The sequence below is a fragment of the Artibeus jamaicensis genome, unplaced genomic scaffold (genome assembly GCF_021234435.1).
Source record: "Artibeus jamaicensis isolate MK-2021 breed Jamaican fruit bat unplaced genomic scaffold, CSHL_Jam_final contig_1998, whole genome shotgun sequence".
Lineage (NCBI taxonomy): Eukaryota > Metazoa > Chordata > Mammalia > Chiroptera > Phyllostomidae > Artibeus > Artibeus jamaicensis.
Window position 1 is genome coordinate 4,239,467 of NW_026521407.1, and position 18,759 is coordinate 4,258,225.

Here is an 18,759-nt window from a genome sequence, read left to right on the forward strand (position 1 = left end):
GAAGACTATGTAAAGGAGCTAATATATCCCCTTATTTTAAAAAAACAAGGTAATACTTAAAATGTTTCAAATATTTCAAATAGGAATGCTAAAAATTCAATTCTCACATATGGACTCATATTTTGTCCATATTATAATGATCTCAAATATTCTCAAAGATTAAGATACTTCTACCATAAAAATTTAAATATTAAAAATAGTGCTTAATTATCTCTATATTCTCCAAAACCAAAGACAAAGAAGAACTAAAAAAGTTTCCATATTCTAATCCCAAAATAAAATTTAGCAAGATATGCTGAAATGTTTGCTTTAAACACTGATGTTAACTTTTCAATAAAGCTATAGAATCAGAAGAAATAAAGTTTAGATTTGTTTTAAAAAGTTTCTATAATGACTACATTTGCTATACATTCTCAAGCGTACAGGGAGATAAGCATAAAAGCTGCAAATATTTGCAAGGCACAAAAAAATAGCTAAGCAGAAAAAAAAAGATGGGAAAGCATTAAATGAGAACAGCAGCCAAGAGCACCTAGCTCAGAAAGCAGCACACTGAAGTGTTTAAGAGCATACACACCAGAGTATTCCCCTGGGTAAGCAGCCCAAGAGCAAAATGAAAGAATCTCAATTAGATCATTTTCAGAAAGCAAGATTGACACTCATTTATTTCAAAATGAGAGAGAGGAGACAATAAAATTCAAAAGGTGAAGAAATCATTAACTAAACACAATAAAGTATACATATTTTAAATATAAAAAAATGAAATACATGGGAATCATATCCTACAATGTAGTTTCTAAAGTTTATATACTCCCAATGAAAATTCTCTTAAAAATTTAGTTCATAAATTTAATATATCAAAAGAATTGTCCAAAGTTTTCACTTTAAAATATTTGATAAACACTAACTTGTAACCAAAAGGAAAACATAACTTGAAGTGGCCCCATTTCTATTCAAGACTTCAATCAAGCATAAACTTAGGTCTAACATATCTGGAAACTTTACTATTAAAACAAGTAAAAAAAACTGCCTGACAGTTTTCAAAATCATAGATACCTCATTTGGATTTTAACTTTGAGTCTCAAGTTAGTCCATAGGTGAGCTTCCGGATTATCTGTTAATCTCTTGAGAAAGTACACAGAATTTTATCTAGTTCTATGTGGGCATTTTTCTAAAAGTATACTGATCTCTCACAAATTCTCCAGTAAAAGAGTTTTAATTCCAAAAGGTGAAAAATCACAGATTTAGAGGTGAAACAAAACTGGCAGAACTATGTAGGAATCCATTCACCTAGTTGCTACCCAACGTACTGAAGACTCAATAGTGAGGAAAAGACACAGTTGTCTTGGTCACATATAGTCTATTCAAGGAGACAGGCACATAAAAAATTACAGTGAAGTATGAAGAGTGGCATAATAAACAAAACACAGTGCTATGGAAATACATTTCAGGGACAACTAAGCCTTAAGTAGAGGAACAGGACAGAATTCCCAGAGGAATTCTGGGAAGATGCAAGATGGAGGTAAGACGGAGGTAGATATACCATATTTTTTGGACCATAAGACACACCTCTGTTTTAGAGAAGGAAAATAGGGAAACATTTTTTGAAGCAAAAAGTTGTGGTAAAATATTTAGTAACATAAATAACATAATATTTCACCAGTGTAAATGTAAACAGAACACAACAACAGCATTAACTACCATTATTTCTCCCAAATTGGGGAGGGGGTGCATCTTATAGTCCAAAAAATACACGGTGTGTGTGTGTGTATTTTTTTTTTTTAAAAGAAAGGGAGCAAAGAGTTCTTTATGATTGGTTGTGAGGAAAGAAAGGAGAGATTTAGAATGAAGAACTGAGTGGACGGTGAGGGCATTCATTCACTGAATTACTACAAGCTGGTACAGGAGGAACCTTAGGGGACAGAACAATACAGAGGATGATGAACTGAATTTTAAACACAGCAAGTAGAAAGCTCTAGAGATCATAAGAGCTGCCTGTGGGCTGTTTGAAAGTGATGGTCTGGGGCTCTAGAAAAAGATCTTGGACGGAGATGAAAACTTTGGAACAATTAGACATGAAAGCCAGGAAACAACAAGAGCAAATCTCCTAAAGAAGCAGCCTTGGGACAGGAACATCGTGTCTGAAAGGTGGGTAGAGGAGAGGAGCCTGCAAAGCCCCATGAAAAGGAACACTACTCAGAGGCAGAAAAGAGTGCAGGAGAGTCTGGTATTACAAAACCCAGCAAAGACAGTTTTAAAGGCCATTTGAGAAGTCACGTGAAATGACAGAGGAGCTGCTGGATACAGCACACAAGGCTGTTTCAAGCCCGGTGAGTGTGGCGTAGAACGCTCATGCAGACTGCACTTGGCCAAGACGCAAGTGGAACTTGGGGAACCCTGCCATTTAAAAGTAGCCATACTTCTAAGAAGCCTTTTCTTTTTTAACAGAAACTGTCAATACCGCTTTTTAAAGAGATTTTATGTATTTACAAGAGGGGAAAGGGAGGAAGAAAGAGAGGGAGGGAAATACCAACGTGTGCCGGATACATCAATCGGTTGTTCACATGCCTGCAACCAGGGACCTGGCCTGCAACCCAGGCATGTGCCCTGACTGGGAATTGAACCAGCGACCTTTCGGTTCATAGGCTGGCACTCAATCCACTAAGCCACACCCGCCGGGGCTGTGAGTTACAGCAGGATGATGTGCAACCCACTAAGCTACACCAGCCAGGCCAGTGTTTTTATTTTTAAATGGTAAAGGCCTGAACATGTTTAAATGATAATAGAAGAAGTTAACAAAGATGCAGAAGTAGAAAATATAGAATATAATCAAGAGAAAGAAAACCCCAACATTAGGATGCATGAAAGTATGATTTCTAAGTTCCAGAATGTGGCCATGGGGAATAAGTAACTAAAGTGAATGGAAAAAGGGGTAAACAAAAATAAGAAAGTCAGGGGATGAGACACCAATCAAGATAAAGGTCAAATTGTGAGGGGTCACCACTTTTAAATTATTAAAATCAGAAAAAAGTAATATAAGCACTGTGTACATGAATAATGATCATAAAAATTTTATAGCCTTAAACAAGAAAAGTTTTATAATAATGTAATTAGAAAAATGAATAATGAGTTATAGAAATGGGCCATGTACTTATTCACCAGCCCAAGTCCTATCACTGCAACTTGGAACACAATTTGGTTAGTTCAGCTACATTCCACTTAGTGAGTATGAGACCTTGGACGCTGCCACTGAGCTGCCCGGAAGCCGTGAACAAATAACTGCCTTGGAAAGTTCATGTACTAGCACTGACCGGAAGTGTTCATGTAGGCATAAGCTGCTACACCTATGGTAATATTTTTAAATCTTCTGATTTGAAACATTCTAGAAATAAACATAGCAATATCTGCAAAAGAAAAAAGATAGCAATTTACGGTCTATTCCTTATTTTTCAAAGTGGCAAGAAAAGCACAGTATTTTAATTTTGCTTTTAATCTATTTACTATGCTTAAATTTTTATCGTAAAGATGAAAGCCTTCAGGAAAAAACTTGATTTAGAAGACTACAATTACTTCTAAGTACTATGTGACTTCTTAACTCTTTATAAAAAAAGAAGTTTGGGCTAACATGTTCAAACATTAGATTACTCAATATTGGACAGTGAGGCAGCAGAGTGTAGAAACTACTTTAAAAAGTACTTCATTCCAGTTAAATTCAATGGGGCAGCATGAAGGACATTTTTGGGGTGATGTATATGATTCTGGTGGTAGTTATACAACTTTATGCATTGTTAAAACTCAAAATACTCACCAAAGAGTGAATTTTACTATATATAAATTTGAATCTAAATCTAAACATTTAAAACTTCTCCTTTCTTGCATTTTTTACTTCTGTCCCTCAATTTTGCCAGAGAGTCAGTTTCTTAAACCAATCAAATCTTAAAGGAACTTTTCGTGCATAATTTAATATTAAATAAAGTTAAAGCATAAATTTAAATGTAAAAATTCAGTATTTTTAAAATTGTTGTTCAAGTATAGCTTTCTGCCTTTCCCCCCGACCCCAGCCCAACACCCAAGCCCTCCCCACCTCCCTCCCGTTTCCACCCACCCCTGTTACTGTCCATGTGCTCTGCATAATTGTTCCTGCAAACCCTTCACCCTTTTCCCCTAAATTCCCTCCCGTCTCCCCTCTGGTCACTGTCAGCCTGTTCTCAATTTCAGTGGCCTTGGTTACATTTTGCTTGTTTGTAAAAATGGAGTATTCTTTATGAATGAACCCTTTGGCTCTCCTTGAGAAAAGCAAACTCACTCAGTTCCAACATTTGACCTCTCTTAGACTTCAACAATGGCAGCCCATGTCTAACACAAAATACGTTTACTTATATACTTCTGATCTCTTACTAGATAGACTAGAAGCTCTGTTTATACAGAACTTATGTCTCCTTCAGAAGAATACTTCAAACTGTCAAGTACGTAACCGGTAATTAGTAACTAACATGGAAGCACAGACTTTTAAAAATACCACAAGGTTTTCAATTTCTGTAAGGTCTTAAGTTATAAGAAAAGGCACACAAAAGCTATTTGACATGCGTCAGAGTCATGGCCTGCTGTTGAAAGGGCCTTTACAGAGATGACCTAGAATAGGAGTTAGCAAACTTTTTCTCTACAGGGTCAGATGGTGAATATTTTAGGCCTTTGAAGCCATATGATCTCTGCTGCAGATTACTTAAGTCTTCTGTTGTAGTGCAAAAGCAACTGTAGACAATAAACAAATGAGTGTGACATTGTTCCAATAAAACTTTATTCACACACACGGGAGGTAAGCTGGATTTGGCCCATGAGCTACAGTTTGCCCAACTCCAGAAACAGAGTCCATCCTCTTCCTTTTATACACACGGAAACCAAGGCCCAGACAGGTTATCTGGCAGAGGTCACCAGATACACAGAACAGCTGCTGCACTATTCTTTTCAAAGCAGATGTTCTTCAACAACACACATTCTGAAATTATTACATTTCCCATAAAGCTAAAACAGAATACTCAGTGAAATCTGAGAAAAACCAAGTATTTAATTTCACATATAATTAAGGTCAACATAATTTTTTTTTTTTATTTCAGAGAGAAAGAGAAGGGAGGGGAGAGGGGAAAGGGGGAGAGATGCAGGGATGCGGTGGGGTGGGGGGAGAGATGGAGAGAGACAGACAGGCATCGGTTGCCTCCTGCAAGAGCCCCTACCAGGAGCCGAACCCCCAACCTAGGCATGTGTCCTGACTGGGAATCAAACCCGCAGCCCTTCGGTTTATGGGACAACATTCCAAACAACCCAGCCACACTGGCCAGGGCAAGGTCAACAAAATTTAATGAAACCTATTTGAGCAAGGAACTAACTAGCCATAAATCTATACATCTATACACACACACATATCACTGTGTTCCTTCTGTGTAATACTGTCTCAAAAAACATCAAGCATTCTATAAATTGTGTTCTATGAATCTGAAATACAAATTTAAGCGCAACTCGATTTTAGGCATATCCATATGCAAAGATGCTTTCATTTAAAACCTTCATGTTCTCAAAGAATACATTCCTATTAATTACCTAAAGGTACAATAACTGCACCACTAAGCAGCTGTGGACACTGTAAAGGAATTTTCAATTAAATCATTAAAAAAATCTATGTTTAAAACAGCATGATATTTTTTCAGCTAAGCTATCATACCTAGTAAGTCTGCTCCTTCATCCACATCTCCAATTAGGCCCGTGCCAGCTGAAGACAGTTCTTCAAACAGAGATTCTGTGTTGCGATCAAAAGCTTTGTTCTCTATGCCTTTGGTGGGAGTGCTGTGCAACAAAAAAAAACAAAACCAAATCAACAAATACTACAAAGACTTTTTAAGTGCTAATGAATACAATAGGCTAAGTTACATACAAAATTTTTTACCTATAACTTCCAAGTAATACAAAACATGATTTTAAAAGATTTCCTAAGAAGCCCCCATTAAAGTCCACAGAGATAACTAACCAGTGAAGAAGCAATGCCTTTGCAGTGAGATCCCAGCAGACAGGATGGCAGCTAACAGCACTGCTCTGTTCCGATCCAGGCAATCTCTGAGTACTTTACATATACTACTTTGGTGAAGTCTCACGCCTATTCTACAAAACAGGTGCTGCTATTACACCAGCTTTACAGAAGAGGAAACTAAGAGGTTAACAAATTTGCTGAAATCATCCAGCAAATGAAGGAAAGAGGCAGGATTCAAACACAGGCAGTCTGGCTTCAGAATCCATGACCTTACCTACTATGTTCAATGTTGCCTGGTTATAAACTGGCGTGGCTGTTTTGGTTTTCTTTTAAAACGTGAATACCCACACCCACCGGGCCAAGAATTCAATGTTAAGAAAATATCCTATAAAAACCCTGTCACAAGAGGAGTGGTCACAGCATTTTTATAGTTGCAACACCTACTATAGCAACCCGAGTTACTAGGTAGGGCACAGATGAAGTTATGGATATATATAAAATTAAAACCATTAGAATAGAGCTTTATAAACTACAGAAATCCACTATATAAAGCTATTTTTAATAGGAAAACAGTATGTATAATATAATCCTTTTTTGTAGGAGTTTATAGGAGAGAAATGGGAAGGTGCATGTACGTTTGTACATTAATGTTACAGTAATCGAAAAGAATCTATGCAAGATTTCCAATTAAACATGGTGAACCAAATAGTCACTGATCACCTAATAATTCAAAATTGAACTGAAGTCACAGTAAAGAAATTAAAAAGGACCCACAGGACATACAGAATAGAAAAAGAAATTAGAGCAGACGAAATCTGAACAAAACTCTGTAAGATGGCAAACAGATGGGCAAAGAGTAAAAACTGGTTTAACAGACAAGAGAAAACTGACACCCAAGCCAGTAGGGTTTAGGGAGGATGTCAGTAAACTGCCAAAATCCCTGCAAAGCCCAGGAATGAGGGAACCAGCGATCTGCAGAGAGGAGCGTGCACGGGGGAATACAAAACAGGACGGGATGAAAGCGACAGAAGCAGGAGTATGAGAACTGGGTCCAATCCTCAGGAAGGCTCAGGCCTCCCTCCTTGCAGCACAGCTCCCTGAATAATGGAAGCCAAGTTTAAATGTTACCGGCAAGAAATGAAATGAAGAGTAAGTCATTAAGTGTGAACAAAACAGGCACAGAGCATCAAACAATGAATTGTGTACAATAATGATGTTGATAATATTAGCTAACGTACTGAACCGGGCACTTTGCTGGTGATTGAACATATACTGATTCATTCACGTCTCACAACCATCTGAGGTATTATTACAAAGTCCTTTGATGAATGACTTTATAAACGGCTTTACAAATCAGATTCAAATCCAGTGCGGATTTGAACCCACACAGCCTTACCCTAGGCTCAGGCTTTCAACCATGACTGCATACGGCATAATACCAGCAGTGATCAACAAAGAACATGCATTTTTAATGGTCATTATTAATTAATTAAAGAATAAAATTTATAGAAGAAATTAAAAGGCAGTAGCCCCTGTCTGACATCCTTAAACATCAGTCTATTTCCATGACCTCAATTAAGATGATAAATAACCATTTTCTTCCCACCACAAAACATCCTCCCCATGTAATCTGAGATAAATTTCTCCCAGTAATGAGACCATTACACTTCTGAAGGGAGTACACTCTCTTCTTCCTGATCTTGAGAGGGAACAAAGTTCGCGCAAATTGTTAATTCCCCACTCCTGCTCCTACATGTCCTGAAGTTCCGGAATGTATGGGGTGCCCTCTGGCTGCCCTTTCCCCCTGTTCTTCGGCATTCTCCTAATACCTGAGTCCGCAAAGGCAGCATCTCATAAAACATCTAAACCACGTGCAAGTCCAGTTTCAAAAACGTAAATACCAAAATTCTTCAGCAAGACATTTATTGAAGTGCATTGTGTCCGGTGAGAGACCAGAGAACAACAGTATACTTCTGCAAGAGGGAAAAGAGGAATAAAATGTCTTAATCTGACATTTACAGCACCTTGAGCCTTTATATCCACTGAGATCTTTGTCCATGTCCAGCTCAGGAGTGGATTCAATGATCGCCTGAACTTCTGACTTCTCTTCATTTTCCACAGAGCCTAATAAGGGACAAGATGACACAAATCATGAGTATATTACATACTATCCCTAATATGAAAATTCTGTTGTTTCTGTGGTTGCAAATACATAATTTGATCATAAAATTTTTTTTTTGAAGAGTGGATTCTAGGAAACATAGTGTAAGACAATATGTCATATATTCAATTAACAATATCAGAAGCTAATAAATAATCAAAGTTTTTATTGTATTTCTCGGGACAGAGTTCAGGGTATCCCAGGCCAGAACTCCCTGTGCTCCTTCCTATTTAAGGGGTGGGATGCACAGAGCCTGAAGACAAAGACTAACGATCTGAGGCAGGGGCAGAACAACAGAATCCTCCTACCTTTCGGGCTCTCCAACCTTCCAACCCCCAACAGCTTTCTCTCCAAACTTTATTCAATCATCAGCTCTTTAAGCTTATTTATAACGGAGCACAATGATTTGTTTGTTTGTTTATTTGTTTAATAGGTCCAAAGCACCAACAACCCAATGATGAATTTTCTCACACCCACATCATCTAGATTTATTGAACACTCTGCTAATAAGTAAAGCACCAGGATTCCGTACCTGTTGATACACTTCTAGTTTCCTGGGCTACTTGTACTTCAATGTGCTTGCTTATCTCTGACGTATTCGGTGTATCTGCAGCCTTCGCAAATCCTTCAGTATCTTCCTTCAAGGGAGTATCAGTAGGAAGCGCTGCCACATCTGAAGCGGCTGTTGATGCTGGGGTGGTGGCTTTAGATCCTCCTTGGCTAACATCAGAAAGTTCATCCTACAAACGAAAGTAATTACAGAAAAAAGTTTAAGTAAGTAATTTATTTTAAACCATTTTTAAAATGGCTAAAAAATAAACCTGCTGAGAGAAAATCCTATGAAACACAGTAACGAAGGGTAACTGTGTGGGGGGTGGGGTCGAGGGGCCCAATATATGCTGGCAGAAGGTGGTTTAACTTCAGGGTAGCGGGCACATAGTGCCATACGTAGATTTTGTATCATGAAAGTGTAAATGTCAATACATTTAATACAAATTTTTTTAAAAGAGTCACTGATAAAATGTCTTAGAAAAAGACATACTGTAGTCAGCACTGCTGCTGTGTGCTATGACGGACAGCAAACACAAACGCAACCGCACCTGGAGGACTTGACTTCATCACCCAAACTCTCAGTTTTACAAGCATGAAAATGATTTCATCTCTATTATCTTCTCTCGGTACTAATTTACTATCATTCATTTTGATGTAGCACAGATTCCACCACCAAGATGGCTGGAACAAATATAAAATCAATTGCCAGATGAGAACATAGGTTATGCAAAAGGAATGATATTTACTGTGCAAACAGAGACCTGTTTATCCCTTCCCTTCAAGTCTCAGAGCCACAGTTCCACTCCCAGGTTTGGGGGGGATGTGGGAGGGTGGGGGCATTGTTTTTGTTTTTAAACAATGAGAAATGCAGACAGTAGCTGAATGTGAGCACTGCACTCAGCATGGAGGTATCACTAGGGTCTTGAATACCTTAGCTTCCTGGTGGGCTTGAGCTTTTACACATGGATAAAACCAAACTCAAGTATTTGCTAAAGATACATTCATCCTACTAAGTCCTTGCTATTATTCTCAGTATTTGACAATTTCTGTTGTTCTTGGACTTGGATAGTAGTTGGTTGGCTACCGATTATTTTGTTGTTGCTCATGATCATTTTAAAAAACATATAACTATGGCAGATATTGATCCATTTACCAAAACCAAATCTGAGTCTTAATCCATCAAAAAAACCAAACTGATTTATCCACATTAGCATATAATACTTAAAATGAATTTTTGGTGACACAGAAAAATGGTTCTATGTTAAACTGGAAAAAATGTGTATTTAAAAAAATAACCAGGGATGCATACAAGTTGTCATTTGTAACAGCAAAGACAAACAAATAAACAAAACAAAAACAAAAAATGGGGAAACCACTTAAATGCTCCAAAATAGGGAATTAAGAAAATTACAGTATACCCACACAACGGAAATACAGTGCAGCAATTAAAAACTGTGGCTCAGCTGGTTGGGCATCACTGTGCAAAGCAAAGGTCACTAGTTTGGTTTCTGATCAGGGCACATACCTGGGTTGCCGGTTCAGTCCCCAGCCCAGGCACGTATGAGAGGCAATAACCAATGGAGTTTTTTTCCCTCCCTTCCCCTCTTTAAAAATAAATAAATAAATAAATTCTTTTTATTAAAAAAACCTGCATTGCAGAAGAATATTACTGAAGTGGGAAATACTCAAAATATTTTACAATGAGATGGGGGATTAAAAGGTTTGTACAGTATGATCAATTAAAAAATAGATGGCTAGAACAAATTAATTCTCTTCGGACACATCCAACCATTTTAATGGTGCCACTGGGTTTGCTTTGCTCTTATTAGCATTTATGTATTTTTCAAATAGAAAAAGTTATCAGAATTGGAATATAAACCTTTATATACCTAAAATTTTCTGGGACACTATAAAGTGATTACACAGTAAATATTATTTACTCCTTATACTTTTCTGTTTCCAAATTTTTTAATATGCATGTGTTACTTTTATAAAGAAATAGTAAATAGGTTCTACATAAACTTGAACTAGTATAACGAGATAAAATTACCTTTTACCTTGAAAGTTTTGAGAAAAAGAAAACCATTCATACTATTTATGAATGAAAAGCTACCCATTCATTATCACCCATGTTGAAGATAACTTCATTTATTTGTCTAAAGTGCAATACTAACCATATGTTAATAATGTTAGCCCAATTGTATAGCCAACTATTTTCTTCTGTGTATGTCCAATACTGAGCTGATTTCCAATGGGAAGAGAAGACAAACCAAAGAAATAAGTACTCCAATTCTCTAACACCTCCTCCCCTCTTAAAATTACAAGACAAAATTGCTATTTCCTTGACCTAGTGACTAGTACCCAATGTAGCATCTGATAAAAATTTACTGATCAAGCAAACTAGTAAATCAGTAGCCAAATTATTTTGTTGTTTGTGGAGTTGTGTCAGAAAAAACGACAGTAATATTTCTGGAGCCAAAGAGGCCTACATACAGTGAAGACAACTGGAAGGCATCCTGAGTATCGCTCTCTTGGTCTTTGCTTGAATGTGTATTCCATTAAAAAAAATAAAGTGGTGTTATACTGGTTAATCTAACAGCATGGTCAATTCATATTCATGTTATCATACACATGATTCCCACTCTTTGAAAACTTAAAATATCAAATTCAGCCCTAACTGGTGTTAGGTTGGAGTTGGTTGGAGCACTGTCCCATAAACAAAAAGGTCTGGGGTTCAAATTCTGGTCAGGGCACATGCCTAGGTTGTGGTTTCAGTCCGTGGTCAGAGCACATACAAGAGGAAAACTGATTGATGTTTCTCTTGCACACAGATGTTTCTCTCCCTCTCTTTCTCCAAAATCAATAAGCATGTCCTCAGGTGAGGATTAAACTATATACACATATATAACATTTGAAAGATGATATAAAATAAACAGTCCACATTCTTGATTGAGAGTGTTAATGAACAACAATTAAACCCATCTGGACCGTGGGTTCAGAAAGTCCCAGAGAATATGAAGTTTGTCTACACTGAGAAAATATGGGTTTAAAGCTATTTGAAAAATAATTAATTTAAGGAAATTAGCTCCTTTTCTTCCTTATCACTTCCACGCCAAGATCTAGTTATTTTTACCATTTAAAAAAATGACTCAGCGCCCTGGCTGGTGTGGCTCAGTGGGTTGAGTGCTGGCCTGCGAACCAAAGGGTCGCTGATTCAATTCCCAGTCAGGGCACGTGCCTGGGTTGCGGGCCAGGTCCCCAGTAGGGGGCATGTGAGGGACAACCACGCATTGATGATTCTCTCCCTATCTCCATCTCTTCCCCTCTCTCTAAAATTAAATAAATAAAATCTTTTTAAAAAGTGACTTAGCAATTAGAGTTCACAATATAAACTGTGGCAAAGCCATCCTCCCCAGGTCTTTTTGAAGATCTGGAAGTATGAAATTAACCAGGACGAAGCCGAACCTAAAACAGAAAAAGGACTGTGAATCTAGAACAGAAAAAAAATCTCAAGGTTTAGGGTCACAAGGAAGTGGTAAGTTAGGATGCGTTTGGAAGAACGTGGTGTTTTATATTTTTCCCGCGCTATCCAAATAACACGAAATTTACTTATCTGAAGTTTACTTCCCTCTTACACTTCTTTGACACAAAAACATTTTCACTCATTAAAACAGCTCACTGTGTGGGCTCTACTTCTGGATCCCAGGGATAGAGTATACTAGCTAAGGAGGGAAAAACTCAAGAGTTTTAGGGGACAGTTTTCAAAAGATCTGTTTCTCCTTGGTCTGCCAGGCGGGTGACATAAAGCTTCTACCATCAGGATAGCACCAAGATGGGGAGTCTCTGCTCCAGTGCTTGGCCGGGGATGCAATATTCTTATATTGCATCTCCTATGGAAGGAATTATGAAATTCTGTCTCCAACTAAAGATAGAATGGACAAAGACAAGCCTAAAAATTAACCTGTTAAAAGATTAAATATACATATGTCACTTTTAGTCCATAGTAAGCTCATGTGCAAAATGAGGGAAAATTCATACTAAGACCCAAGCGGAAACCAGAAGCATTTATATGAATTTTTCAATATAAAGTTATAGGGGAGCTGCATGCTATCATTTCACATTTAATCAGTGACTCCTGGAAACCTCCAATTCCTCCTTGACGCCAGTCATATGCCGGGTTGTATTGGTTTGAATAATAGTCTTAAGGACAAATGCCATTTAACTTTTCTGAACGCCACTGGCCTATCAATTCCAACTGCCTGATGTCATTAAGATATCCTCTTCAATGGCACTTGTGGGTGTCAAACAAGGATATTGACAAGGTTGTCAAATCTCTGATAAATGTACTTATTTTATAACCCCATTCCCCTCTGTAGTCTTTAAGTAACTCTCACATTATAGGCTGTGCGCGTCACTGGAGAAATGTCCCAAAAAAAGCAGGGACCTGATTTGGAATCCTAGTGCTTAATTACAAAGGAATGGTGATCCTATGCACACTTAAGTCGTACATTAAAAAAATAGGCGTGAGCCTTGGCAGCTGTGGTTCAGTGGATTGAGCGCAGGCCTGTGAACCAAAGCGTCACCGGTTCCATTCCCAGTCAGAGCACATGCCTGGGTTGCAGGCAAGGTCCCTAGTGGGGAGTACATGAGAGGCAACCATGCACTGATTTTCTCTCCCTCTCTTTATCCCTCTCTTCCCCTCTCTCTAAAAAATGAAAAAAAAATCTTCAAAATAAAAAATAGGTGTCATTCAATGATTATATATAAAAAGGCAACAACTGTACAAAAAGATGCTCAATATCACTAATCATCAGAAAAATGTAAATCAGAACCACAATGAGATATTGCCACACCCATGTTCACGGCCGCACTATTTCACAATAGTTAAAGGGTAGAAGCAACTCAAGTATCCAGTGACAGATGAATAAACAAACAAAATGTGTTATACACATACAATGGAGTATTATTCAACCTTAAAAAGGAGAAAAATCTGGAGAGCATTTGAGATCTTAATTCCCAGGATTGTCACTGTCACCAACCTGCCTGCTAAAGGGCTTTAGTGGACCTGGATTAACGCCGACCAAGTGGGTTGGAGATATCTTGTCTTTCTATCCCAAGCGCCCAGCTCGCCAAGCCTGTGATGAAGTCGGCTCTCCACAGGTGTTTGCTGTATGAAGCTGAGGGTGCCCTGATTGGGGCTAAAGAAAGCTGTTCCAGCAGGAAGGCAGCCCATGGTACAAAGACACTGGGCTGTGTCCAGGACACACAGAAAGTATGCACATGCTGTCCCAAGGAAGACACTTGTGCAAAGCGTGCTAGTTTTCTTACCTAAACCTGTACAAATGTAAATCGGTTGCCCTTCCACACAATTCACTGTATTTTCTCTCCCTTATTTGAAAAAGCTGACTTCAGAGGGGTAAATTATGGATTACAGTAGAGCCCTGGCAACCACTGTAGAGGAAATAACTTTCTTTCAGTGAATAACATCACTGAAAATGATGGAAACCTCCAATTCCTGAAAGTGATGTTATTCCAAACTGAACACTCGATGTCTTGAGAGACCAGATGACGAACAGCCAATGGTCAATAGCTTTCACATACTTTTTGCAAAATGTTTTGAAACACCATTCTCACGTCCTATTCTCCAGCCTTCAGAGATTCAAGACTACTCCTGATCTGGTGAGAGGTAAAGATTATAACGGAAAAATATCATGCATTTTCTAAATGTTAGCATGTTTCCAAGTATCTTTGGCTTATACTACCTCAAGATGACAAGATCCATCTATCTATTATCTACTACTATGTTAAAATGAGGGGCTGGGTTGATTTTTTTTCTTTTGACTTAAAACCACTTTCTTTAAGCCTCTAGCTTAAGCAATATCAAGGTTCAGAAGTCACCATATGAATCACGTCGTACCTTATATTTTACCAATAAGCAGCTCATCACCTAACCCTTTTTTTCTATTCAGATAACTCTATGACACCTTCTTGAAATTTATTCTAATCATTTTGATTATTTAACATACTAAATATTCTAGTTTAAGTGCTCACTTAGGCAGCATGTAATATATAATATATATATAATAGCATATAATATAATAGCATATTCCAGTTTATACATGGAAATGTTTTACTGCACCTTCCTTTCCCCTTCACATCATTTCTGAAACTCTTCAATAAATACAAATAATCAAAGGGTGACCAAGATTCAAATTCTTCTTTTTTTAAATCTTCTTGTTCGTGTTTTTTTTAAAGATTTTATTTATTTTTAGAGAGAGGAGAAGGGAGGGAGAAAGAGAGGGAGAGAAATATCAGTGTGTAGTTGCCTCTCGCACGCCCCCGACCAGGGTCCTGGCCTGCAACCCAGGCATGCACCCTGACCGGGAACTGAACCACCAGCCTTGAGGTTCACAGGCCAGTGCTCAATCCACTGAGCCACATCAGCCAGGGCTCAAATTCTTTTTTAAAAAACATCTATTTATGCATATTCTTTATTTCTATCTGTATACTTGACCTTTATGACACCAAAGAACTTCAAGTTTTAAATATTCTTGGTCTGGAAATCTATCCAACTCTTGTTGAAAGCTTAAAATACAGCTGATAGCTCTCTGATAATTCTCTCAGAAACACATATATAGGCTTGGCTGGTGTAGCTCAGTGGATTGAGCACAGGCCTGCGAACCAAAGGCTCGCGGTTCGATCCCCAGTCAGGGCACATGCCTGGGTTGCAAGCCAGTCCCCAGCAGGGGACACACGAGAAGCAACCATACATTGATATTTCTCTCCCTCTCTCTTTCCCTTCCCTTCTAAAGGTAAATAAAATCTAAAAAACAAATAAAATTATTTTAAAAAACGTATAGATTAGCAAGACATTACTTACTTTCCAGAGACTAGATTGCCTCTCCCTTACGGTTTACATGACCTTTGATTTTGAATTCTCACCATGTTTAACTGTTCTCAGCTACTCATTTAATCAAAAGTTAGGTTAAAATAAATGGGTGGCTCTCTATAAGAATGAAAACATTAAGAACCTACATTTTTACATGAAAAACAAAAAGCAAGCTACAGAAAAATGCTTAAAGAATAAACTCACTTATCTTCCAAGGACAGTACTAATATGTATCATCTTTGACATACATAAAGACAAAGGTCTCAAAGATACACCAATGACTGGGGAGAGTGTAATTTAGGGCTGGGGAAACTTACAGTTTTACTTTAGATCCTTCCATACTATTTAAATTTGTGAAACTATATTAATATAACTTCTAAAAAGTTCTTAGGCCAGTTTTATAAACTATTTGAACGATGATTACCTTAACAGCATTTCTAGTACCTGGCATTGGGACTGACACAGTGGGTATCAACAAATATTTTTCTAATGTAAAAAAGCAAGGTAAGTTTTTTCCAACAGGAAATATTCGAAGTTATTTTTCCTATTCTAAAAGCTTGTTTAAACATTAAATGTCAATAAGCTTATGTGCCAATTACTTCAAAAGAAGTCACATCAATATATAAGCTTTAAACAACATCATATGCAAATAGTGTTGTTTAGGTTTGCCAATTTTCATTCTCAACAGCATCTTTGTCAATATACAACCCAATAAATATGCCAAAGAGAAAAACTCATTTATAAACACTCACTAAGAAAGAACCAATTCCATCCCCCCTTCTCCAAGCAAGATCTTAAAGGGGGAGAAAGTATATATCTTATCATTTTATTTGTTATTATACCTCAATAAAATGGGATGAATGAATGAAATAGGGGAAAATTACAAAAAGATTAAAGGAGTAAATCTTCACCCCTTTTTCCCTTCAAGCTCCAGTAGTCAGCTGTGTTTGGTTTATGAAGTTATCAAATACAGATGAATATGAACAAAAAAGTTTGTAAATAAAAACTGATGTTACAGAAGAAATTCCTTATCCTCTGTCAAAAGCAAAAGCAACATGAAATATTACAACATATAATGCATTTTCCTTAAAATTTGATTTCTATTTTACCCTACTGTAGACACTAATAGCAAAATGCAAAAGGAGGTGCTGTATAATATAAACAAATGAGAAAACACAACTAACACATCAAAGAAAGGGCCTAGAAGTCATCACATTCCAAACAACAAGTACATTTGGTGCATAGATCTTGATTCCCACATATCATCCTCCACTAAAAAGAACGAGGGCTGTTTCAAGAAGTAGTGGATTGTGGGGCTGAGGCAGGGTGATTATGTAACAGCGTGGAGCATCTTAGGAAGGAAGGAAGGAAGGAACAAAGGAAAGAAGGGGAGTCTGGGGAGGAGAGGGAGTTCTCAATAATAAAGGGTGGGGCATGTCAAAAGCGTGTGGGAGTCAACCTGAAAGGGCTCCCAATGTCCAACAATTTCAGCAACAAAATAAATGACAGAATTAGATAACCTACATAATAAAATAAATGTCCATGAGTACAAACAGGATGGAAGGGAGGTGTGTTTGGTTTCCGAAGTTATCAAATAAAGATAAATGTGAGCAAAAGATGTGAGGGAGGGAAGGAGGAAAAGCGAAAGGAAAATTTCCCCTTACAGAACAATTTTAGTTAATAAATGTAGAGGATTAAGAAAACAGAAAATAAGCATTGCAATACCACAATAATAACTGTAGATAAGATCCACTAATGGATACTAAAATCAGTGGATGAAAGTTTGAAAACAGGGTATTTGCACGGTCCTAAAGTATATCCACCATGAATATATATTAATTATAAAGGGAAAAATAATAACTTTACAATGGAGAATCCGACATGCTCCATTTTAGCTAAACTGAGTGATCAAGGTTAACATCACCCCTGAGGCATACTGCATTTTGCAGTATTCTTGCCAAAAATCTATAACCTCAATTTAATCATAAGAAATCAGAGAAGCCCAAATTGAGAGATCCTGCAATATAACTCACAGTACCCTGCAAGCCTTAAGATCATGAAAGGCTGAAGAAATGTTACACATTAGAATAGACTGAGAAAACAACACAAAGCAGTTTTCTTAACATTTTATTCTAAAGGATGGACAGATGGACCAAAAAAAAAAAAAAAAAAAAAGGCCGGGGCATGTCAAAAGGTTCAGCCTGAAAAGAGCTCCCAATGTCCAAAGCCGGAAAAATTTAAGCAACACATGTCGGATCCTGGGACATACAAAGGACAGCAGGGGGAAAACTCAAAAACCCCAAATCCGAGTCTGTGGTCTAGCAAATGGCATCATACCAACATTAATTTCTTAGTCTGGGTAACTGTACAATGGTTAGTTAACATTGGTGGATGCTAGGTGATGATGGATAGATGGGAACTGCGCTATTTCTACAACTTTTCCGTAAGACTAAAATATTCAAAACAAAACGTTTTTTTAAAAACTGGGAGCTTTCACTGTTTGAGAATTTAAAATTATGCATGCATTTTTATAAGAGAAAGTTTTAATCACAAAAGATACAGGAGTAAGGTTCAAGTACCGTAGAGATTCAAGTTTGGGAAACCTAAAAAACAGGAATAACCGAAGAACTTGAACCACGAATGGAGGAGGAGGAAAATTCTTCTGAACAAGAATGCCCGCTGGCTCTGTTCAGGCAGCTCCTGTTCGCATGCAAAGCACATCTTCTGAAGAACGCAGCACCCAGTGACTACTGGCTTTATATGCCAGACCCTGCTAACCAGAGTTTCTCGCAGTTGTTCTACTAAAGTATTTCAAGTCACAGAGTTTTAAAAGTACTCTTTTTTAAATTTTTCACAAGTAGGTACCAATGCATGGTACTTTTAGTTAAAATTGTTTTTCTCGGTTCTAAAAGTTACATTCTACTAACAACCCGGGAGACTCTTTTGGAGCATATACGCACATGCATACATATACTCACACACGTCTTCAGGCATGTGTGGGAACATATGTGTGTATGTAAAACTGGATGAAGCCTGTGAAATCATTGCCAAATTGATACCAACCAAGGTCTAGAAAAAGCAGAAACACTTTATATGTAAGATATATGTCAAAATATTTTATCTCTTTCCATATTTGGGCAT

The 18,759-nt window shown here is 37.5% G+C and overlaps 1 protein-coding gene across 4 annotated transcripts in view; it reads right to left on the reverse strand.

Moving 5' to 3' along the window:
- The window catches only part of SPAG9 (sperm associated antigen 9), a 113,592-nt gene that overhangs the window by 35,708 nt on the left and 59,125 nt on the right, over positions 1–18,759 (reverse strand). For all 4 annotated transcript variants that reach the window (XM_037129640.2, XM_037129638.2, XM_037129641.2 and 1 more), the window contains 3 exons: positions 8,710–8,917; positions 8,041–8,140; positions 5,714–5,835 (listed from right to left, as the gene is read on the reverse strand). In XM_037129640.2, coding sequence (XP_036985535.2) covers positions 5,714–5,835; positions 8,041–8,140; positions 8,710–8,917 — 430 coding nt within the window. The remainder of the gene's footprint in view (positions 1–5,713; positions 5,836–8,040; positions 8,141–8,709; positions 8,918–18,759) is intronic.